Source organism: Corvus hawaiiensis, chromosome 5 (genome assembly GCF_020740725.1).
Source record: "Corvus hawaiiensis isolate bCorHaw1 chromosome 5, bCorHaw1.pri.cur, whole genome shotgun sequence".
In the NCBI taxonomy this organism is placed as follows: Eukaryota; Metazoa; Chordata; class Aves; order Passeriformes; family Corvidae; genus Corvus; species Corvus hawaiiensis.
The window spans coordinates 32,379,357-32,403,824 of record NC_063217.1 but is presented as its reverse complement, the minus strand read 5'-3'; the positions used below and the strand labels follow the sequence as shown (position 1 = coordinate 32,403,824).

Here is a 24,468-nt window from a genome sequence, read left to right as displayed (position 1 = left end):
GTTAGGGTGAAATAGCTATTCCAATAATTACACAGGAAGATAAAAAGAGGAATCGCACTCCTTTTAGCAATCATGCCTTTGAATGAAAATCTTTGTTTTGAGATATAGGAAAAAAATTGCATTCAATCTGTACCTTTACTCTTTTTTAGCAAAACCCCCCAACACACAGTTTTTATAAGATAGGTGGTTATCTGCATTGCAACATAATGAACATAGAAGGAAATTACTTCTGAAATCCAGTTTTTTACATTCTTCATATAGTAATCAAGTCTGGCAAACTTAATTCTCTGTAAATGAGCAATGAACTTACAGTCACTGTTTTTCAGCAAGCTAAATAAATTATTTACCTCCAGTATGTGCTCTCCCTGCTGCTCTCGATCTAGTTTTCTGGATGTGGTTGTAATTAGCCCTGTAAACGTAAGAGAATAATTAATCAGATCCTTCAAGAAAATAATCTGAATGAAGGTTAGGTTAAATCAGCAGTTACTGATATCCACAATCTCAATTTCTTCTTAGGTGGTCACTTCCATTTTTTGTAGAATTTATGCTTTCATTAAGGGAAGGGGTGAGGGGTTTCCAATCCTTAAAAGCTGTGAAAATATTCTTTGCAATCTGAAGACTAAGCTGTTGTAACACTTAAGACAAACACAGTTCAGTGTTTCAACACATCTGTGCATGTTCCATTTCTGACAGAAGTAATGAATGTAATTCTCCCACATGAAATCTTGTTTTCAGAGGGCATTCATAAGCATTTTTCAAAAGGTGTTGATGGACATTATCTGAATTAATTACCAATCTCTTCAGGATAAACACCTATTTGTAATATTAGTGATAAGGGCAAAAGAAGGATAACCTGAAGAGATGCAATAAGAGTGGAAAACAGAGCAATTTGTCTGTGTTGGCTTAATTTCACAACGACAAGCAGTCAAACAGTTGCTGTCAACAATAGCAGACAACAACCACAAGTTTTTGATGTATGATGTTAATATTTTGTCACAAGACTTTGCTCTTACTTGAACTAATTCTCTCTAACAATTAGTTTAGAATTTTAACTATTGAGTTTCACGAAAAGTAAACTTGGTCAACTCTCAATTACAGCGGAATGATTTGCTCTTGTGTTAGTTAACTGTGCCATGGATGAAGCCACAAGAGGATTCCATTTCTTTGCTGCACAAAAGCCATTAACCTTTTTGCAGGTACAAGTTGGCCCCACAAATACCATTGCTGTGTTCACATGGGACTGACGCTGTGCTAGTAAATCTTGCTAGACCCAACCTGGCCTTTCATGAAGCAAACAGCAAGGTTTGGATTTGCCCAGCTTAACCAACTACTGATCAAAGCATCCCATATTCTCCAAAGCAGCAACACAGAGGACACAGCAATGTCAGGAGATATTTTATCCAACTATCCCAGCTTTTGACAGTGAAAGGAAAGCACTGCCATCTTGATCCTTAATTGTCAAACTGGAAAACAGAGAAGCAATTACCCAATGAAGGATGAAAGAGAGATCAAAATACAGGCGGCATACTTCATGTTCCATTTTCCAGCTATAGTGTAATTTTTTTTATTAATATGACCTTATATAAGGAAAATTAAAATCCACTTACAAAGTTTTCAAACCTGGTCTGCTACAACAAAAAAGCCTTCAATTTTGTCTCTCAGCTGATAAAAAGCAGAGTATGTAAGAAAAGCAATAAAGACTTCAATTTCACTTAAAAGAGAAAGGCCAAGAGAAACAGGATTGTATACCACAGGTGCACAGCTACTCAATGCTTCTGACAAAAACAGCTGTAGTCTACTTATACCAACAAAATAGACAGCCTGTGCTAAATAATATGAACAAAACCTATATGAGGCGATATTACAGCTGTCAAATGTTCAAACAACTATTCTCCAAAAACCAGATAGTGCAAATAACAGCTGTTTCAACTACAGTCAAATCTGCCCTTGTTTTTGCAGCAATTTTGTTTGCCATCGTATCAAATCCATTATTTATCTAGTATTCTAGACAATGGTGGGTCATCCTCTCCTGCTTTATATTTTTATGCTTTTACAGCACACAGAAGATATGTCTGTTATTGTTAGGATACATCTTTTGGTATTATGAAGTTAGTTGTCCTTAGTTACAAAGAAAGAGGGAATGAAAATTAAAACATTCACAAACCCCAAACAAACCAACCAACCAAATAACACGGAAAAAAAGTTGCATTAGTACTGTGAATTTAGGAAGGGCAGGGGGGAAAAAAGAAAATGATGTGACAGTTGTCTATTAACCTTCTTGAGGTAATATTTTCACACTGAGATAACAGAGCTGTGAACAATGACAACTGAAAATATTTATTGTCACATATTCTAAAAAGCTTTCCTTTCCTGGCTATGTCTGGGCAAAACATTTTCTTTTCACAGGCTCTATGGGAAACAGAATAGGACGGTTAATTGGAAGTGAACAAGTGGCATAGCCAATGCCTCATCTGCATCCTTCCAGCAACAGGACTTGCAGGTGACTTCAAAAAACACAAGTTCTCCTAAAACATCTTTCTGTTGAGTACCTCTGTAGAAAGGCAGCACAAGCCCTCCCACAAAGCATTAATCTCAAGGCTCACCACAGTTACAAGAGAAAAAGAGTAGATTGCAGCATAGCCACTAAAGGAGTTGGCTGTTGAACATCTGGGTTGAGGATGGGGAAAATCTCAAAAAACACAGGAAAAATAAAGCAATCCTAGCAGAAATATCTCATGATGCTTGCATTTCCCTGAATATTCAATAGTTAGTCTACATCCTCTGACAATATTAAGATTCCATCTCTCACAGCAGCAGCAAGTAGAGAATTACATAAGATCAGACAAATGGCACCTTTCAATAGCTTCCTATCCATCTTTTTGTCATCAAGAGCCACAAAGACTGGTGCCACCCTTAGAAATGGCAATTAATACTTGGAGGGAAAAAATATCAAACAAAAAACAATTCAAAAGCTTTTGCTGTAAGTACTCAAGACAAAATTCTACCATGCACCACTACTTTACACACTAGTGATTGTTAATGGAAGTCTTGTTCCAGATAAAATTCCTTTTAATGAAGTTGGTCAATACAACTCAAATGGGTAAGCAGGAAAATATCCTGCAAGAACAAAATATATATGCTTTGATCTGTTAAAACCTCCAGTCTTTTCAGCCAAGCATGCCACACTTCTGTTAAAACACTTCAGACCAATAACAGAAGGGCTTAGTCTTCACCATATATATCCTGTATATTCAGCAGAAACTAATGCCAACAAAGGAAATGTAACACTTCTGGATTTAGAATCACAAACACATGCATAACATTCTTTTTATTTAACTCTTTACTGCTAGACACTTTCCTAAGTGCAAATTTAGCTTCAGTGAAGTATTTCACTTCAGCTTAAGACTATAAAAGGTTTGATTATTGCAATCACTACATTTTTCTATTTTTGCCAACTTTTTCTATGTTACAGAATATTTAATGCTGCACCAATAGATTTCGTCCATTGTTGAAGAGCTTTTCCAAAATACAGCTGTGATAATAAGGTCAAGCGTTCCTATGCACTGTGACTGCCTGTTAAGAGGGCTGGGTAGAATCTTTGGATCAGTCAAAGTCAGCTCCCTGCAACAAAAGCCACCACTCTGCTCTGCGCTTAAGTTTTTTAGATTGAGCTCCTTCTCTTTTCTGTAACACGTTGTATATATCCATGCTGCGCCCCTCCCTCTACAAAAATAAATGCATGACCACACTTTTGCAAACACCACATCCCCACAGGAGTGGCAAGTAAAAAGATTTCAATTAAGCTGTGAAGAAGTCTGTAAAACAACCAGTTTTGAAATCCTTGTTGTGAGGTGGGAAGAATGTGTTTATTGCTGAATGAAATAACAGCATGTATGGGAAACAGGTCACTGTGACAAACCATTCTATTTCAAACCTAAACTGACTCAGAGAATTGTTCCATATTCTTGCATTTTCCTCTGCCTCCTTTTATTCCCCCCCCCGTCCCAACACTGACAGAAACAATAAGCTTCTGTAAATTACATCACTATTATTTCACCTGAAATCAATGTCACTATGGCAAGATGGGTCAAGCATTCTTGAGAAATGCAAGTTTATAACAAACATTTCTAAGATAATGAGGAGGAAATGGTATCTCCAGTGAATTGGTGCAGTTTTTGTATTTAGTAATATTTAAAAACTTGCCTCATCAGAAACCTTTTCACAATAGCAGCTTAATAATTTAGAGAGTCTCTGGATAAATCTGCATTCAGATAAAACTTACTTCAGATTTCTATTCTAAATAGTAGCAAAACAAACATACAAAAATGCAACTACAGCATACAATTATGTAAATATAAATAAAACTGCTACATTTGGAACAGAAATTAGCACCAGAGATCAGATATTAGCAGGGATTTATTTCACCTCAGTTCCCAGCTACATCATATTACCTCTGTTTCTAAAAACTAGCACACCAACAGTTTTCATTCAATGCTGAAATGGTAGTATCTTTAAGAAAACACAGACTATTAGGTGGGCACTGTGTTAAGAATTATCTATTAGCTATCTTTATGGCATGGATGATATCAGTGATGAAAGAAGTGGCATCAGAAAAAGCGGTCTTTGCAAGGCGAGGAGGAAGGCTCAAAGTTTTTATCTTGCTCTGTATGCATCATGCATTCCCATGCATTTGTGCTTTCACAAATATCTACGCACTTTCCAACTGCACATTCAGCTTGACACGATGAAGATTCTGGAGCTGGGAGTTTGCCTGTTAGACATGGCTAGCCCCCACAATGAACCAAAAGACTCAAGCAGATGCCAAGTGTACTATGCTGCCTCCAATGAGTTTGAACCGATAGGCTTAATTTGGATTAGCATACCACTATTTGAATTGCAGCATATGAAAAGAAATACAGTTTCTCTGATCTTTGAATGCATTGACACTGAAGAATTAAGGACATTAAGGAATTAAGAATACAGGAAGCAAAATACAGGAAGCAAAAAAATTTTTTTATCACTAACAGATACAAGACATAAACTAAATATCAGGGAGGCCATATTTGGTCAATGTGGTTTCTCTCCTCTGTGTTAAATATAAACCATAACTAACCAGTAGAAATGGTTTCTCTGGACTGCATCAATAAATTATAACTTAAACTCTCAGTAATGATTACTGCAACGTAGTCAATTATTATTTTAGCTCTTGTCTCCCCACTTCAACCCCAAACCCAACAAATTACTAGCGAATGTTAAAGGGTTTTCTTTTTTTTATTTTTAACATATTGTTGTACCTTATAGGTCTTAATATGCAAATCAGTCTAAGATTTGAAGGAAGTATGGATTTTAAATTTACATGTGGCTGTAATGGTGATCATGTTAACTACTGCATAACACAACTCAAAAGCACTGGGCAAATTACAGCAAATATTCTGTAAGTCGAAGACCAGTAAAGTCTCTTCAAGTGATAGAGATACTGTCTCACTTCAAGGCAGGGTTTCCTACTAATCTTCCTCATTTAAGAAATAGTGTATTATATCCAATTCAAGACAGCTTTCCCTTCCAGACAGAGAAATATATCTCTTTTGTATGCTAGACTAAGAAGTTCACTGGAATCAGCAGTTCCCTCCTCACAGAAGTACTGGGTATGATCAAGTCATGTCTTAGACATCTCTCATAATACAGTGAGCGTCAAGTCTCACTGTCTGAAAGAACTCTTATGACATCCTTTTAAACTGCTTCCAATATCTCAGCACTTTCCAAACTATGAGCAAAATGACTGATAGCACAATACTCCATGATTATTTCATCACTGACACAGGAAGACGATAATTTTTTTTTCAGTCTTCTTTCAACTGATTTCAAATTAACTATGTTTTACACCTAACTTACCTTACAATCAATGACCATCAGAAAAGGCCCACACTTTCTTTCTAAACATGTTCACATAAGCTTTTTGGCAAGACTGTAGTCAAATCTTGTTTTCTACGCAAGCCAAAAAAAGGCTTCACAACCAAAACAAGTGAGCAGGTTAATAAAAACAGTAAAAATTAATAGCAGAGGGTTTGAAGAACAGATTCCAGCTTTGCAGCTGGCAAAAAATACACTCTGTGTCTTACTAGCCGTGTAATGAATGATGATGACTATAAGCTAGAAAGTGTAATATATCACCATTTTCATACATCACCATGAAGGCAGACTGCTGAGTTAAAAAAGAAACAAGAGAGTGCCAACAAGCTATCATACTGGAAGCATATCATAAAGGAACTGAACTTTGGTTTATATAGTCTTAAAGATAATTCCTTAACAATTTCACTTGTTTTTCGTTCCTAAACTCTTCCTTGTTCTAAGCACCTTAATAACTCTCATTGAAACCAGCAACAGAATTGTCACCAGTAATTTTCTAATGCTGAAATAGGATTGTAAATATACGGTCCCGAAAGAAACTAGGAATCTCATTTAAAAGCACTTTAAATGGCTGCAAATCCCTCTTCTGCTAAAGCAGAACATGTAAAAGCAATCATTACTGTTCTTTCAATAAAGGCTACAAAAATGATACCATTTTTCAAGAAAAACTGAGAGCCTGGATTCCTCTTTCAATTCTCCTAGCCACATACTCGCTCCATTAGTTATGCTGTTGCTTGCTTGTTCTCTCTGGCCCCTTGAATTTTACCTTTTTTTTTTGCTATGCATTTGTTTAGGTAGAACAAAGACTAATTCTGCCTAGCAGAGCTCACAGCCTGTAGCTAGCAGGTTTTTCTGTGTAGTCTAAATGCACTTTTGGGGCTAAAGGACTTATTTTCCACTTCATACATAAACTTTCTGATCAGCATAATTACAAAAATGAGTTACAGCACCCTAGCTGTAGAAAAATTATAATGAAGACTTACTGCAGTACACTCTGATGAAATCACTGTTCCCTTTTTGTTAAGTATATAGTATGATGGCACTCAACTAGTAGAGTCTTTCATAGTTTTGGTGCCTTTTCCCCTTCAATTCTCATATGCACCAGTTCAAGCAAAAGCCAACAGGACACTCCCACAGTGTACTGTACCTAAGTACAGTCCAGACTGAAAAAACACATTAAGAACTATGCACTCTATTTGCTCTTCAGATCACCTTTCCTTTTTACTTATGTACTTCCTTATTCCTGTTTCAGATGCTGGTGCATATGCTCTGGATTTCATCCACAAAAACCACCATTGGCACATTTGTCCCAGATGAATACTTCTTGCCTTCTGAATGGTACTCCATGAAAAGTCAAGCCATAATTGAGATCTCAGTCCTACCCAAGTCAGGACTGCATCAAACAAGGGATAACACCCTGTCCATAAGGGTGTATTTGTGTGATACATTTATTGAAGTACAATAATATCACAGAATATGCTGAGTTGGAAGGAACACACAAAGATCATCAAGTCAAGCTCAGTGTTTATCAGCTTGTTGCTTGTTACCAGAACAGACTGTAAGCTTTGTATATAGGATCAAAAAGTAGATTACTTTGTCCTATGGCTAATATTTCATACCACCAGGCACCATGTTTATCTGTAACCAGGCAATTTAACTACTCAGTCCTACTATTACTATAATGTGTAAGTACAAGGTGCACATCTGAAGTTGAGTCACTTGCCTGAACTATTTTAACAGCATCCTGGAATCTGCTGAGCAGAACACTCATTAATCATATTTGTGATTTGAGCATAAGGCAGACAAGCAACGCACCGAAGATTATTTATGTACAGCATAAGGAAGAAAAAATAATTTACATAAACAGCTAAGCCATTCAATCCGACAAACACTGTAGAACTTCAATTTCAGCTAGATTTCAAATGAAGTGTAAAATCAGTGTTTAGTGATCATATCATTGTAGAAAATCCCACAAATGTTTTTAATAAAGCAAAACCACGTCATTTTGTATACTATAATTAGTCACTGACTACATTATTTTTAGTCTGGATTTATTAAGACAGGGTTATTAACATCTTTTGCAGTAATTTTTTAGTAGTAAAATTATATGGGAAATAATGAAAATAACTATATAAATAACAACAAACATAGCTACATTAAAAAAATAAACGTATGTCTATGATCCTGCATTCTGAGTGCTTGAAAGCATTTAGGGTAAGTCCAGTTTCACTGTCATTCATATTCTTTTGCTAGTTTCTGTCATACAAAAGATAAAACTCAGAACTGTAAGTCAAAAGCAGTATAAGATAAAAATCACAAAAAAAAAGTATTTAATAAATAATAGCAAATAGATAAAATAATTTTGAATGAAAGATTAAATAACAAAACCCGTGTATGGTTATTTTAAGGAAACTAGTAAGTGATGATACATTTCCTCTAGAATGAACTTTGATCTTACTATCAACAGAACACTATAAATTTTTGTTACCTCTTTGCTTACTTCGTGAAAGTACTCTTGCCTTCAAAAGCCACACCAATTCAAAGTGCCTTCAGTAATTAACTCTAAGTTACCTAATGTCCATCACTCACTTTTTTCATCTCATTGTGAGATACACCTTTATTACAGAATTATTACCATATTATTATTACCATTAGTACAGAATTACTACCATAAAATCAAACATCATCTTGCAAGACCGTTTTAAACCTGACATAATCTTACTTTATTTATAGTGCTCTGAACTCCCTATACATTTGAACCCTAAAATAATAATTTCTAAGTGAGAATTTGCAGATTTATACAATGCTGCTGCCTCTCCCCCTTTTTTTCTTTTGTTTTCAATTTTATGTTATTTCTGACATTTACAATATAGATGTACTCGAATAAGTGTGCTGCAGTCTTATCTGCTGATTTAAAGGGAACTGCTTTTGTAACTGAACCATACATATAAAGAACATCATGCAATGTTCATAACAGGGATGATCAGGTAAACTGCTGCCAAAGATCTTGTCTTGCTCTCAGCTAAACTGAGGAACAATTTTATAGTTCCCTTCTAGTTAGTTCTCGAACTGTGTCTCCACTGTGAATTTTTCAGATAGAAAAATTATATTACTTCATATAGAACTACATTTTTTCTGGGATTGATCTTCTATCTTCATTGATTAAAAAAAAAAAAATCAAGCCAAGCTAGATGTGAATCAGGGCACTAATTCTGAGTAATTGTTTTTTATTATGACATTAATCAATACTAATGTTATAACATTGTTATGTACACAACTTAAATTTACACTACTCAGAGATGCTACCAAGTGAAGACTGTTATCTTTGAAAGCATGTGTGAAGGTGGGACTTTGCAAGTGGGTAATAACAGCATCTGATCATTGTCTCTTCCTTGGCTAAAATCATAATTTTGCATATTATATACTCCAGCTCAAAAGAACATATGATATAGCAAGAGTCTGGCTGCATTAGCATTTCAAATGTACCCTCGGCAAGTGTGCATATGACACAAAGCTGAGTGGCGCAGATGACACAACAGAAGAACTGGTTGCCATCCAGAGGCACCTAGACAAACTTGAAAGTAAGTTCACAAGAACCTCATGAAGTTCAGTAAGTCAAAGCACAAGGTGCTGGGTCAGGGCAATCCCAGCTATGAGTCCAGACTGGAAGATAAACTCTTTGAGAGCAGCTCTGCGAGGCAGGACTTGGGTGTTCTTGTGGATGGAAAGCTGGATGTGACCCTGCAATGCACACTTGCAGCTCGAAAGGCCAACCACTTCCTAAGCTGCATCCAAAGCAGCATGGCCAGCAGGTTGAAGAAGGGGATTCTGCCCCTCTACTCTGCTCTGGTGAAACCCCACCCGGAGTGCTGCATTCCAGCCCTGGGGCTGGTCCTCAGCACAAGAAATACATGGACCTGTTAGAGCAGGTCCAAAGGAGGGCCAGGAAAATGACCAGAGAGCTGAAGCATCTCTCGTATGAAGACAGACTGAGAGAGTTTGGATTGCTTGGCATGGAAAAGAGAATGTTCTGGGAAGACCTTATAGGAGCATTCTAGTACCTAAAAGGGGCTTCTAAAAGAGAAGAGCAGCTTTTCACATGGGCACATAGTGATGGGACGGGGGAGAGTAGTTTTAATCTGAAAGAGGGATGATTTAGATTAGATGTTAGAAAGAAATTCTTTACTCAGAGGGTGGTGAAGAACAGGAACAGGTTGCCCAGAGAAGTTGTGGATGCCCTATTCCTGGAAGTGGTTAAGACCGCATTGAATGGGTCCCCATAGCAATCTGATCTAGCGGGTGGCGTTCCTGCCCATGGCAGGGGAGTTAGAACCAGATGAGCTTTAAGGTCTCTTCCAACCCAAGCCTTTATTTCCATGACTGCTGCATCAGAATATGGTAATATTGAAAGAGAACTTCATTTTCTTTTACTCTTGGTTTACAACAGAGATCATTCAGAGCATGACCTGAAGTTTTATGCAGTTCCAGGGACATGTAAAGGAAAAGAAAAGGACTTCTGTGCTTCCCACTTATTTTCCCCAAATTTTTCTTTTTCCAAAGATATGTAAGAGAACAAATAAAATAATTTTAAAAAGCCCCACCACCACCATCACTTAAGATGTAAAAGAAGTGCTCTCTACATACTTTCAAATAATTTTTAAAATAGCTGCCTCTGTTATAGCAAAATTTCTATATTTTCAAATGCTAAATCCCTAAATAGTGCAGTGAGTAGATACGAAAATATTATTAGAAATTCCAGATATGAACTTGTTTTCCCAGTTACAAAAAGGAACAGTAGTCTGATAGCACTTCAAGTGCTTTTAAAAAGGAAAATTGAAGTAGCTTCTTGCAGAATTAAACTCTTTTTACAAACATTTGGGCTAATTCTGGTCACATTTTCAGTAAAAAAAAAATCTCTTTGTAGCAGGTTCAGTTTGTAAACCGGGCGGAAACACCAATTAAGTATAGTGGTTTGGTTTGAAATATCCATTACTTACTTATTTTGCTTCTGTGAGAAGAATTAGGAGAAAGCAAAGCAGGCACAAAACTTAAAAGAATATAAAGAAGTTTATTAACAGAACTAAAAGAAAGAAAAAAAAAAAGTAAGAGTCAGACTAAACCTTCAGAACACTTCTCTTCCTCTCACCTTTCTCCCTTCTCCCACTGACAACATAAAAAGACAACCCTTGAGATTTTTTCAGTCAGTTTACCACCTCTATAATAATCTTTTTCAGTTCACTTAGGGAGAGGAGTCCCTCTTACTCATGCTACGGAGATCTCTCCACAAGAAACTCTCTCATGGCTTCAATGTCACAATGAGACAGCCGCCCGGGTTGGTTCTCTGCTCGCATGTGAAAGTCCCTTCGCTCGACTTACAGCTTTCCCCACAACTGCTTTCAAGGGTCCAATCTTGAGCTACTGGGGTACCATTTTGAGCTGCTCAGAAACAAAGGTTCTCTTCACCCATATTTGGGAGCATCTTCATCTCTATGAACAGAGGCCCTCCTCCTCCCTGGGAGCAAAGGTCGTCATAATTTTCATCTCTCTCTGGTCACGCTTCTTATCAAATCACAGCTACTTCAGCATTTGCTTGTTTCAGCACAGGTACTTTTGCTCATGGTTGCCGTTTGAACACTCCACCCCTCATGCTTCATGAAATTACAACAGGTATTCTGATGTATCATAGTCCAGCACCATAGCTATACAACAGAATTTCAGCTTCTAGGTTTGAAGCATCTCCTCTTTCTCCTCTCTCGGGGTTTTAGCTCTTCCTTCTTCACTAACTTTGGTGTCTTTATGGTGTTTTTCTCACATGCCTTCACCTTTCCTCTTCCTCTGACTCGGGAGAGGATTGATGTCTGCAGGCTTCATCTGTTCCGGAGAATCTTACAGCACTAAGAGTTAATCTCACCCGGGCCTTGCAGCTGGAATTCGCCTTTTGCTGTTGGTCACCTAATTTCTGCCGGGTGGTGGCCGGAGCTCGTTTCGGTGCAGCATTTTATCTCAGCAGCCGCACTGGGAAGGGCTGGCCAAGCGCGGGGCCGCCCGCACGGAGCAGGGCCGCGGATGGAACAGGGCTGCATGGCTCCAGGGTGGCTGTCTCCTGGCCAGCCCGGCCTGCACTGAGGGGGCTGTGCCGGGTGTCCAGCGAGCAGGAGCGGCTGAGATCTCAGCCAAGCCATGCTGTGGCTGACCTGGCTGGGCCCGGCCCGGCTCTGCTGGGCCATGCTGCAGGCCCCCCCAGTTACCTGTCCAAAAGCCAGAAGCAAGAGAGCTTTCCCGGGGTTCGTTCATTCTTAAATGTGGATGACAGAGGCGTGTCAAGCTTCTTAAGTGGTTTAAAAAAGTTGCCAATATTCAAACTAGCCAGTTGATTGGTTCTGTCAGGTCTAGAGGAAGCTGTAAGCACCTCTTTGCAAGAGAATCACTCCCGTGGCTGATGGAGCCCTCTTTAACTAAAAACCCAAACTATGCAAACCATGACACTGTTCTAGAGACAGTATAATCAAATGCTTTAATTTCGCTGCATGTTACAGGTAAACACTTGAGCACATGGAGGCTGCTACATACACTTCAAGCTGTGTGACGTAAGTGAACAATAACTGAGCCTGGCACTGCTTACCAGCTACATAAGTTACATGAAAAAATTAAGCATTTTGATCTTTATTTAATTTTAAATCACATAATCGTGCAATATACTAGCACTGGTCTTATTTGAGTTCCAAAGTATTACGTCAATTGGGATTAAAACCCACAAGTAGTTAAAGAACAAAGATTTCTTTTGTTAAAATGAAGCCAATACTACTCTGCGGTCACTGGCCCTTCATTTCCTCACCAAGTAATTCTCCAGTGTTATTGGAAACCCATGGAAGTTGTTTGCAGCTGTACCCATTTCCCATTTCACTTCAGTCTCCAAATCAGACAGATACACACACACACACACACACACACACTGCTTTAAAGGTTACTGTGTAAAATGCACAGGATACAGTTATGTTCTGAAACAGGCAATTGCTCAAAGCGTCTGCTGAATTCCGCAATTAATATCCTTATCTAAATGGACTACCTCCAACACCATAGGATTACTAATTTCCTCAAAGGTATGTCCATAACATTTTCATAATAATACCAAAGCGCTTCGTATATAAATTAATATATCTTTATAACACTCCCAAGTAATTAGGTCATGCAATTATTCTATTTTACACCTGCAAAACCTAAGTGTGGGAAAATTAACAACTCAAAACTAATTTTGGCATTCTCCTGTCCAGGTTGTGAACCCCAAGTCTAGTTTTGAGAAGTGTGCATCATTTTCATAGCAAGTTCCATTAAAAGCATAGAAAGCTATACTTTTGCAATCAGCATTTCTGCCAATCTGACACAAAATTGTTACATGGAGCAATATCAGGTACCTCTCTTCCTCATTTGCTATTACTGTTTTAAAGTTCTGAGGTAAAGCATGACTTCTCAAGAAAGTGATTTATGCTACCCAGCCCTAATTGCCTCCCCAAGCCAAATCTGGTTGGTACAACAAATGTAACAGAAGTCCTGGGGAAGGGAAAAGAAGTAAACCAATTGGGCAAAAGATCAGAAATATTTCTAGCCTGAATATATGGGCAAGGTAATATGAAAGGAGTATAAGGGCCCTATATGGATACCTGGTTAGGATTCCATTTTCTTGCCCAGTAATACTAAGGAGAGCTGGAACTCTTTTCACTATGCAAATGCAGATTTTGCCATTCTAGCGTGCACACTGCCACAAAGCAGTATAACCTTCTTTCAGGCACCTTAACTCACCAATTTTATTCATACAAAGCCTGTAACACTGAGCAGTAGCCATATTTAAAAAGCATGGCACGGCAAAACTATCCATACGGAAACTAATACAGAGTTCAGGGAATTCAGTGAGCTTTTTTTGTTTAGAGAGAGTTCAGCCTAATGCCTCCAGATCTACAGCAATTAAGGAAGTCCTCCCTAGCTCTTCAATTTCCATGTTTTACATATGACTCGCTGAGTTGTTATTTTTAGTCACTTAAAAGTTAATACCTTTCTTCTAATTTCACATGATGTTTGTCATCCCACAATTTAAAAAGTAAAGCTAGAAGAAAAGTACAAAACAGGAAACAATGATAAGAAAAGAATTTGGCTGACAATGTCATTCTGGGGAACTGGAAGCACACATTTTAAATTGGGGAGCTAGTTTGCAAACAAACCTTACAATTCTTACTGGGTGCAACAAAAAGCTCATATTTCATGCATGTCCTATGTTCCTCAGACAGAAAGAAATTACATGGTTTGATTGAAAACTTTTAGAAAAATCAATACAATAACTCTTTCGCATAGGCACTAACAAATCCATTTCTAAATATATAATTTCTAAATCCAAATAGATTAGAAATTATAAAATCATAATTTATCAACTCATAAATGTACACATATATACAATGGTATCATCACCTATTACTAGTAGATGTCATACTAATTACCTGTTCCACTTCTCTAAGAAAGCAATCCTGCTATCAAGTATCCTGCTTCCAACACTTCTCAAAAGCAAAAAAGCAAATTAAGATATTGTAACATGAAAAGCACAAAGATGAGGAAAAATATATATTTTTCTACTCAATATGACTGTGTTCATGTCAATAGAAACATTCAGTAGTTTATTCCAAACATTAAAATAATCAATTGTATTTTGTAAATACAGCCATGGAGTTTACATCAATGATACGTAAAAACTTCTCAGTTCTGCAAGTACCCAAATAGCTCACAAGCAAATAAACCGCACCTGCAAGAAACGGAAATAGTACTAGACTACTATTACATGTACCCCATATGTATTACATGTGCTTATATAAGCATTGTATATGTATTTTGAGCTCCAAGGTACAAATCCCAGAACTTGTTTACTGCTATATAATCCTTTGCCTTATACGAATGTTGCTAAACGTGCAGATCTTTTCTGATCCTCAGTGCACTAGCTCTAGTGTTAAGTGCTGAGAATTAACCACAGAGTCCCAGGACGCGTGTTCAGAACAGCTTTCAAATCGCGCAACTTCAACTCTTTCCATCTAAATGTATTAACATGAGTTGAAATGCTTCTACTTTGTCAATTACTTCTGTATTTAATTACAAGCTATTTTGCAAGAAGTTAAGCAGATACAAAGTAGTTATTATAACTTACATGTTTTTCTACAGTTGTGTTCAGATTGAGCATGAAAGTTGTGGAATTAAGTCTTTGTTCTCATTCTTTCTGGCATATAATATTATAACTATTTTTATTCTACCTGGATAGTTCATATATACAGCACTTTCTTCTCATTACATGGAAACTCCAAAGATAAATAAAATTTGCTTTCTTGAAAGACCAAACATATGTGAAAAGATTAAAAAATGTCCTGTGATGTACTGATATATCCTGCTCCAAGAAGTGAAATAGCATGCAAAGAAAAACTTAGCAGTGTTTCCTTAAGTTATTTTATAATTAATTGAAATATAGAAGACGCATTTAAGTCTCAGTGAAGATTTACTGAAGGGGATACTTGGAAACAGATAGCAGTAAGAAGCATGCAGATACTACTTAAGCCAGTAGCATTTCTGAGAAACAGACCAGTTAGTCAGTAGTTCTTGTCATGAAAAGAAAACTCTTCTTTTTGTGAAAGACGAACTATATCCTAACACGGGTCCATGTCAGAGTTTGTAAAAACTCAGGATTATTGCATTAAGACACAGACATCTTAGTCTGGAGTCCACAAAATTCTAGAAATGCATTAGCTACATCAGGAAAATAGAATGCAGTGTTTCACTTGATAGAGGTTACATGTAGGTTGTTCCTATTTATAATCTGCCTTACTACTATGTATGGGAATTCTAGCTGTGGACAACAATACCATAGCAATAAATTTTATAAAGAGAAAGAAAACAATGGATCCTTGACCTGGAGAAGAGATAATAACACATTACCACCTGAAATATTTTTAACACTCACCACATATTTTAAGCATCCCAACACTAGCTTTTAGTTGACTTGAACTGAATGCCATTACAGTCCTCAACTCACCTCCGGGGATGCACAACAGCACACACTTAACTCATACTGTTGCTTTCAATGTTACAACAGGATACAGTTAAAAAGACTTGATTCGTATTCCAGCACTATCTCCCCTGTGATTGGAAGGGAAACCTGAGGCCCTGAAGGTTTCTCTTCCTTGGACAAACACCTTATAGTGCGGTAACTTCACAAGGTATAACAAGGATAATATATGCACATAAGCAAACAAGACAGGACTTGATCTCTCCAATTCCAGTCAAATGTACTCTTCAGCTGAGCCCTATTTTAATTAATCAGGGAAGAAAAAATACACTCTGTTATAACTAGAACAATAATCAGTGTCTTTTGAAGTGTTTTTTCAACTCCTTAACACATCAATTCTATTGAAAATGCTTTCACACCAAATAAGATCTGTTCAGATTAAATGTCTTCAATACCTAATAAACAGAAGAGAGACTTGAGAAGTTATGAACCTGATAACCTCAATCAAAACTCGACCGCTACGTTAGTGACCACTGCAGATTGACAATTTCAAACTGGTCATGTACAGGATAGGCAGCATGGCCCATTAGAGCACATGAAATTCAGGGTCCTATTTAAGGAAGGCAGTATATATGAGTTAGCTTTTTAATACCCATTGAACTTACCTGAGTACACTCTGGGAACAAGTTTCCCTTCTCTCTTCTGCCTACCTTTTCCCTTTCCATCCTCATTACATTTAAGATGTGTGTCTAGAAGCATGTCTATCTAGCATTACATTTAACAGTAATAGATACCAGTGAAGGGTGATACGAATCACACATGATAGGTAAATACCTAAGCCTGGGCCTTTAATTATATTGGGGGAAAAAAGTGATTTTCTTCTGCTGAATGTAAACCAGAGGGAGATTCTTTTCTTCTCAGTGCTTGCATTCTGATAATATAATGATTTAATTATTTCCAGTTGCCCTTTTGCTTTTTTTTTTTTTGACACCAAGCAGAGAAGGACTGCGGATGGCAGTCTTCCTTCGACAGTATGCATGCTGCAATAAAGGCAGGTAAGAAACTCTCTTGACAGAAAATCTTTATTACTTTTCTATTAAGTGTTCCTTATCATTTCACCGTCTAGTGTGTTGAGCTCTCTCAAGGTCCCCTTCTAACATAAATGAGATCACAGGAAGCTGTGGACGTGGAAAACTGCAAACTCTGGCTGAAGACAAGTCACAATGTCCCAGTGCCCTAATTTTGCTACCCATTAAGTAAGAATAAAAATATTTCTTTATGTCAAAACTTCGGCAAGGGAGGTACAGAAGTGTCGTTTTTCAAAACACAGTTTGGACAATGCCACCTGATGATACAGGGAGCAGAAAGGGATAGGAAAAGAACAGAAGAAAGAGGAAGAGAAAATGACCTGCAGGAATATTTAAGGAAACAACAAACAAAAATAACTGGCCAATTATACAGTAATGATGAAATGAATGGAGGTAGAATTTATATTCCCTTGCAATTTGAATACTGCAGTCACTCACTTCTTTCCACCCAACTCACAGGCAATTTTATTTCTATTTTTATCAGTATTATATTGAGACAACAAGAAATATCAAAGTGGCAGGCAAAAGTACTTTTCAAAATCAGAAAGGGCAAGGAAGTAGATAAAAAGGCAGATTTTTTTTCCTTTTACATCATGTAAAATGAGGGAAAGCAGAGACATAGAGAAAACCAAATAGAACTAAAGTCTACAAACACTTTCTGCATTCACTTTACAAGACTGTGGTTGAATTTTTCTTGTTTTACTTGTCAGGCTGCCTTTTCTCTAAACCCAACATTTTGTAAATACAGTGTTTAGATACACTCTTTAACTATACTGTCTTCTGTTGGTATAGCTAGTTCAGATGTCCCTCTTAGCAGTATTTTTACAAATACAGCACATGCTGACAAAGAAGTTAGTGTCAGAAATAACCCAAATAACATACCTGTGTTTGTACTCAGAGCTTTGCTGACACAGCAATTACAATTGATAAAGCACACAAGTCTTTTATACCCTGAGCTGAAATAACTACAAAACAAAATGAAGGCCATAGCCTTCAAAACATTTTTTTTCACTCCATTTTTGCTCCTTTAAGTCTCCTGAAATTGCTTCAACAAATGAGCAAGAGCTAAATTAATAAAGCTTCTACTGCTCCCTTGTACTTACTGGATTTGTAATAGATAAATGTCATTCACTACACCTCTGCAGGACATCTAGTCTAAAAATCTCTGAATAGTGGGCAAAAAAATCTGGTTGAATGAATCAGAAGCATCTCTCATAATTTTTACTGTGAAATAATACCTAAACACAACATAAAAAGCTAAACTGGGCACAACCCAGCAAAATATTATTGAAATAAAACCAAGCTTTTCCTCAGGAATAATTTGTGGGAAAAACATCCAGTATATGTCTTATTTTCTCTACATTCAGAAGCAAGGGATGGTAGGCAATCCTTAAAATGTTCTCAGAATTACTGGGTAGCTTCAGACTGGTTATTTTGTTTCCTGTCTCTCTGTCCTACACACCTTTCAGTATCTGCAATTCAGTTCCTAAAAGGTTACCTGCTTCTTGTATTTTTACTCCCCTGTTAAAACCTCAGTATTTTTTTCTGAAGCTTTCCAAATAACCAGTGAACTCTTTCTTTCCAATGCATAAAAGCCATACCTGAAAATAATCCTCCAGATTACGTATTTCTAGCAGTAGCAGTAGTTAATTACAAAGAAAGTCTCTTCTGACTGTGGGACAAGTGAGTCTGCAGATAATAAATGCTTCTGCCCCCAACAACAAAAAAAAATTTAAAACAAGGCCTGGCAAAAAAACTACACATGAAACTTTGAAGACTGCTAAAAACAACTGGGATGAAACTAAACTGAAATACGTTTTTTTACTGGGTACTTACTGCACTATAAAAATGCATGGACGTTGACCAGTCTAGAGTGGAGCTACTCAGAAGTAAGCCTTCACAAGATATGCCTAATGTAGACATCTAGTACTTTGAACCAAGTGTTTCTCAAATCTTTTTCTACATGTTTGTATAACTTACTAATATTGACACAGCCCAAGACACCAGGTTAACTCCAGCTATTGTGAAAGCATGTTTTCAATGTTAAACAAAGATTTTGATTTCACCTGGTTTATGCATTTATGCAAATACATTAGTTTATTAATATATAAAATAAAACACTGTGTTGTACTTACCAGTTTTGGGGTTTATTGAGAAGAATCCCTGCGGATTTCCACTTGTTATCTTGTAGGTTAATTTTTCACTTGAGCTCGAATCTGGATCAAATGCCTCAATCTGAACGACAGATACATCTTTAGGCGAGTTTTCCATGACCTCTGGGTAATAAACTGGTTCTGTGGTCTGAGGAGCATTATCATTAACATCCCCAACTTCTATGTAGATTTCAATGAAAGATGATAAAGGCACAATGCCCTGGTCTGTTGCATAAACAGTAAGCCAGTAATGTGAAGTAGTCTCACGATCCAGGTGATCTGCAGTCTCAATAACACCTGTTCAACAGGAAGAAAGAGAAATCGAAAATGCTCAGTAAGTATGCAGAAATGTGTAAAAATACAGTAAGCAACAAGTTTAAATAAATTAATAAATCAAAATGAATACAAGTTTAAAATAACCAACACTGATTCTAAAACGTGTGCTAATATACACACACAAACATATTAAGGCTAACCTGAAGCCACAAAAAATAAAATTACCGTAACAGTTTTCAGCAATTATGCATCACATATTAAAACAATATACTACTTGATTTCCTTCCAACATCTTTTGAAATATACATCAGACCAGTTAACACTATTCATAAAATTGGTTTTGCCTGAAAGATTAAATCAAATGTGTAATTCACAATCTTTTGGGATTTGAATGACCCTCTTTACTCCTTACAGTAAATTTTATACCATATTAAACTATCTGGTTTAGATGCCAAACTCTTGAGCTCTTTACTATTATTCATATTAATGAGCAACTACTTAAATGTTTTTATCTCCATGCCCAAATGAATTATTTGATTGAACTTTCTTAATGTCCTGATTTATGTTCACACAGAAATGTCACAGAAAAGAAAACAAAAGTTATACATAAGCCAACCTTTGCAGCATTAGGACTAACCAATGGCTGCCATTACTCTGGAAATGGAAGACAGAAAAAAAAAGGGGCAAAAATCTGCTCAATCTTACAAACATAAAATGAATTACAAAAAAAGGAACAATTCACAATTCACAAACTTAATAAAAAGCTGTCTGCTATGCATACAGGAGATTGTCTAAGCCAGAACTGATTAAAGAATTTACCCAGCAAGAAGAAATACAATTTTATTTTTATAAGCAGCTTACTCTACAGGTACAGCCATATTATGCATGTGTCAAAAGGGTATGTGGTATGGTGTAAACCATAACATGGGGGATGAATATTAAATAGATTCATGGAGCTATGGCACAATAAAAGCTCACCCTTTCCTCTTCCTGATCCAGTCACTCCTACAGGGTGCCTGATGTGAGAGATTTTCTGAATAGAACTTAAAATCAACCTGTTACATGTCAGGATGAGGGACAGCACAAGCCCTTAGAGCCATTTCAGTGGAAATTTTGAAGGGCTTTGTCACGGCTCTTACTATTTGTTATACACTCAACACACCAGGCTTAATCAGGATTGGAGCCAAGATGAGTCAAACTATCACCATGACAGCCAGTTTTGAACTCTGGATAAAGCTACATAATGTGACTATGCATGATGTGGCACTCCTTCTGAGCTCATTTACTGCACAGAGATATATGTATGTGTATATACATACATATACACACCATCAGTGAATAAATAAATATGCCACTACTTTCACAGGAGTTCTTCAGGAAACGAATTAACTCCAAGTATTGTGTCCTTTCAATACAGACATGTTTTTTTAATACATTATACTGACTGAGCAACATATTAAGGAATTACTTATTTATTCATTACTTTCTTTGCCTTGTGAGAAGCTGCGTAAAGGTCTGACCATGACAGTTTAACATTTTAAGATGTCAATAAGATCACTTCAGAAGGGCTGGAGGGGATTGAAACTGATGCTTAGACCTGCAAATTCCCATACATAGCATTTCAACCAACATGGCATTTCAGAACTACCACCAGATGTCAGTGTGGAAATTGGTTTAATATAGCGTCAAAGGCTGCAGAACTGGGATAAAAAGGAGGGGCGCTGCAATTTCAAAATATACATGCAGTCTGCAAAGTTTTCCTGAAAGTAAACTACTGGCTTTATAATTTCCTTTTTTTTTTTTTGCATAACAACATCATCAACAACTTAGTTCAGGTGTTAATTAATACATTGTTAATTTCACATTTCCAGTTCCTCTGCCTCAGAATTTATATTTTGTTTGATGACAGTTTTACCATTAAAACAAAAAAAGTAATACTATCCAGTAGTCATTGGCTTTGTTCACTGGTTTGAAACTACCTGAGTAGTTTCTGCACAAATTTGCTCTTAAAAACGAACACAGCCTTGAGCACTCAGTTACTCAGATTCTGCTTTGTAACTCATGGCACACTTTTTGCATGACTCTACTTCGGCAGGAGATTTGCTTGAGAGTAAACAAATTTGTTACTCACTGTGGCCTCACTTCTAAATCTAAACACTGGATGTAGCATATAAGCACTTAATTCTGGGTAGACTCTATGTATGCCTTGGAAAGTTCTGTAAACTCTTCATGTCCTACCAAAGAGATGACTGGATTGTGTTAATTCCCTTTTAGCAAGGGTTCCAGCAATGCTGCTTTTATTGCTTGTGATTAGTGCTGAAAAGTGCAACTGTTTCTATTTTACAACTCCCATTTTCTAAACAGTAGCTGCATCAGAAGTGGCAGATTAATTTTAACAGAGCCTTGACTGATTTTAAAGAAAGATAAAAATAGACTGTTGTTGGAAATGAAGCTCACTTCCTGCAATCTGCTCACCTAACATTTAGAAATTCTACCTCACTAGTTATCAAAGCCCTCAAGTAAAAAGATGACTGAACTTATTTTACTTTTGTAGTGTATCAGTTCTCAAATGCCCATTCCCTTAAGTCACATCTGTCACAAGGGATGAAGAGGAAAGAAGTACCACACCCAAAAAACAGCATCTCAAGAAGAAGTATGTGGAAAGACTTGGAGTATGATACAGCGCACATGGGCAACTTTGTCTTTTGGTTAATTTTTAATTTCAAATTAGATCTGCATATATAATATTACTTCTGTATATTTTACACAGACTTTGTAGAGTGTTCAATACAAGGTTTAGAATCTGATGATCTGACCACTGGATGCATCATGTAACAGATTCCCCAATAGGATAGCTCTGGCTTTCAGATTGTCTCTGATTTTCTACAGGGCCACTCACACTCTAACCATGCATTAGTCAAAGTAATGCAAAATCTCTATTTGTCCATTTTTCTCATGTTTCTCACCCAACTGATCCTGAATTTTAGGGTGAACATTTTTTCTTTATGTGGCTTTTATAATTCCAATCTGAAATAGAAAGCATTCAGGAAAACAATTTTGTGATCAGTCAGCTATGCAAAACTGTCTACCTGTTCAACACTAATGAACAGGTTATTTCCTGAATGATTTTGGGTTTTTTTAAAGGCACAAAAGACAGTTTAAAATAGATGCAATAGACAGGTATGAGTATGCAAGTTGGGAAACCTGTATTTGTGGATGCCCTACCCCTGGAAGTGTTCAAGGCCAGCTTGGATAGGTCTTTAAACAACCTGATCTACTGAAAGGTGTCTCTGCCCATGGGCACAAAGTTGGAACTAGATGATCTTTAAGGTTGTTTCCAGCTCAAACTATTCTACAATTCCATGATTACTAGAGACAGGCATCACAGGTAAGTGGATTACTTTAACAATATAAAAAATGAAGACTTGAAATAACATTCCTCCATCGTAAAAGCTATGCAAAAGGGAACAGGAAGACAAGGAACAAAAATTTCCCTTCAGCCTTCACATATGAAGGAGAGGCCACCACACCTAGCTCTCCTCATCGCTCAAAGCTGCAGGCAACAGAAAGGGAAGGGATGACTGGTCTATTAATGTGACTCAGCTTTCTTCCTGATGTTTCAGCCCAGCAATAAAATGGAACAGATATACTAATCTAGCACATATTGGGGAAGGGGGGAGGGGACCAGGCTCTGACTATCAAAACTTGAATGTTTTCTGGTTCTACATCAGCATTTATGTCACAGAATACAAAACTAAACGCACATAACTATATGAACTACTTCAGTTTTTTCTCTGCCCCTTCAATAGCCTGATCTTACATCAGTAATTACAAAACACCATCCTGTTGTCATTACTCTAGTTGAAATTGCTCCTGCTTCTGCCAGTTTAACACTAAATCTTTCCTGATTTTGCCTATGAGAACACTAGTAGCTTTGTTTTTAATTTCTATGCAACAATAATGAATAAAAATGCATGAAAACTTAGGTAGCCTGCTATACCTTCTAAGGAACACAAGCTCAAAGAATTTAACTGATTACTTTTTTTTTTTACAGAGATAACAATCATTCTCCTACCAAATCACAGGTCTAGAACCAGTCCTTAAAGTACCGTTGGTCTGTGTGTCAATTTTCTCCTTTTGCAAATGTTGACTACAGTAGCCTATTTTACATGTTAGGGCAGCGTAAGATTGTATGATGCCTGAAAGCCAGCGCTCAGCACTTCTGGAGTTCATAAATGCACTGGCTCATAATTCCAGTGGTTCTCAAGACAACAGAGAGAAAACTGATCAGAACTCCTATATCAAACAGAAATAATAAAAAAATCTAATAAGAGTTAATTTGTTTTAATCTTGCAAACATCTAGATCCATTAAGCATCAATAGGATGCTGATCATATCAGTTTCAACAGCATGTTTTGGCTCCTAGGAAGAATTTTTTCTTTTTCTTCAAGTGGTGCAAGGCACATTTAAGGAATACATTTTAAGTGCCTCTGTTGTACCTTCAATGCTGTAAAAGCTCCATCTCTGCTCTAATTCTTCTCCCATTCACAGAAAATCTTAAATCAGCAGATTTCCCATCCATCCTCTATGCTAAGGCAGTTGGCTAATTTTGACTTTCATGAACCATTTGCTTTTTATGTAGCAAGACAAGTGGAGAAATCTACTAAAGAATCTTTAGCATGTATGGTAATCCCAAAAACTTACAAACATTATTATTCAAAACATACGGTGAAGTGAGGATTTCAAAATCATTTTTCACTTGACTGGCTGTGCAATCTTGCAGCCTTTCAGGTGATCAGGATAAAAAGAAATTCAAATTCAGTCACTAACCACCAGAGGGGAGCACAAAAGAGCTCTAAAGAAATGTTTCTCAGTCATCTGCAAGAGGACATCAGAACTGATTTTACAATATTCATATGTCTGAAATTTCAGACTAGATATTGTTCCCACTTGATACAATAGGACTTTTCTATCAATTTCATTAAAGGAAGGCAAAAGTCCTAAGTGACTACTG

The 24,468-nt window shown here is 36.9% G+C and overlaps 1 protein-coding gene across 10 annotated transcripts in view; it reads right to left on the bottom strand.

Moving 5' to 3' along the window:
* The window catches only part of FAT1 (FAT atypical cadherin 1), a 108,402-nt gene that overhangs the window by 51,515 nt on the left and 32,419 nt on the right, over positions 1-24,468 (bottom strand). For all 10 annotated transcript variants that reach the window (XR_007203535.1, XR_007203534.1, XM_048303128.1 and 7 more), the window contains exons 3-4: positions 19,161-19,475; positions 348-409 (exon numbers count right to left, since the gene is read on the bottom strand). Coding sequence is in view for 8 of the 10 variants with exons in the window: in XM_048303128.1 (XP_048159085.1) it covers positions 348-409; positions 19,161-19,475 (377 nt within the window). In the remaining 2 variants the exon portion in view is untranslated. The remainder of the gene's footprint in view (positions 1-347; positions 410-19,160; positions 19,476-24,468) is intronic.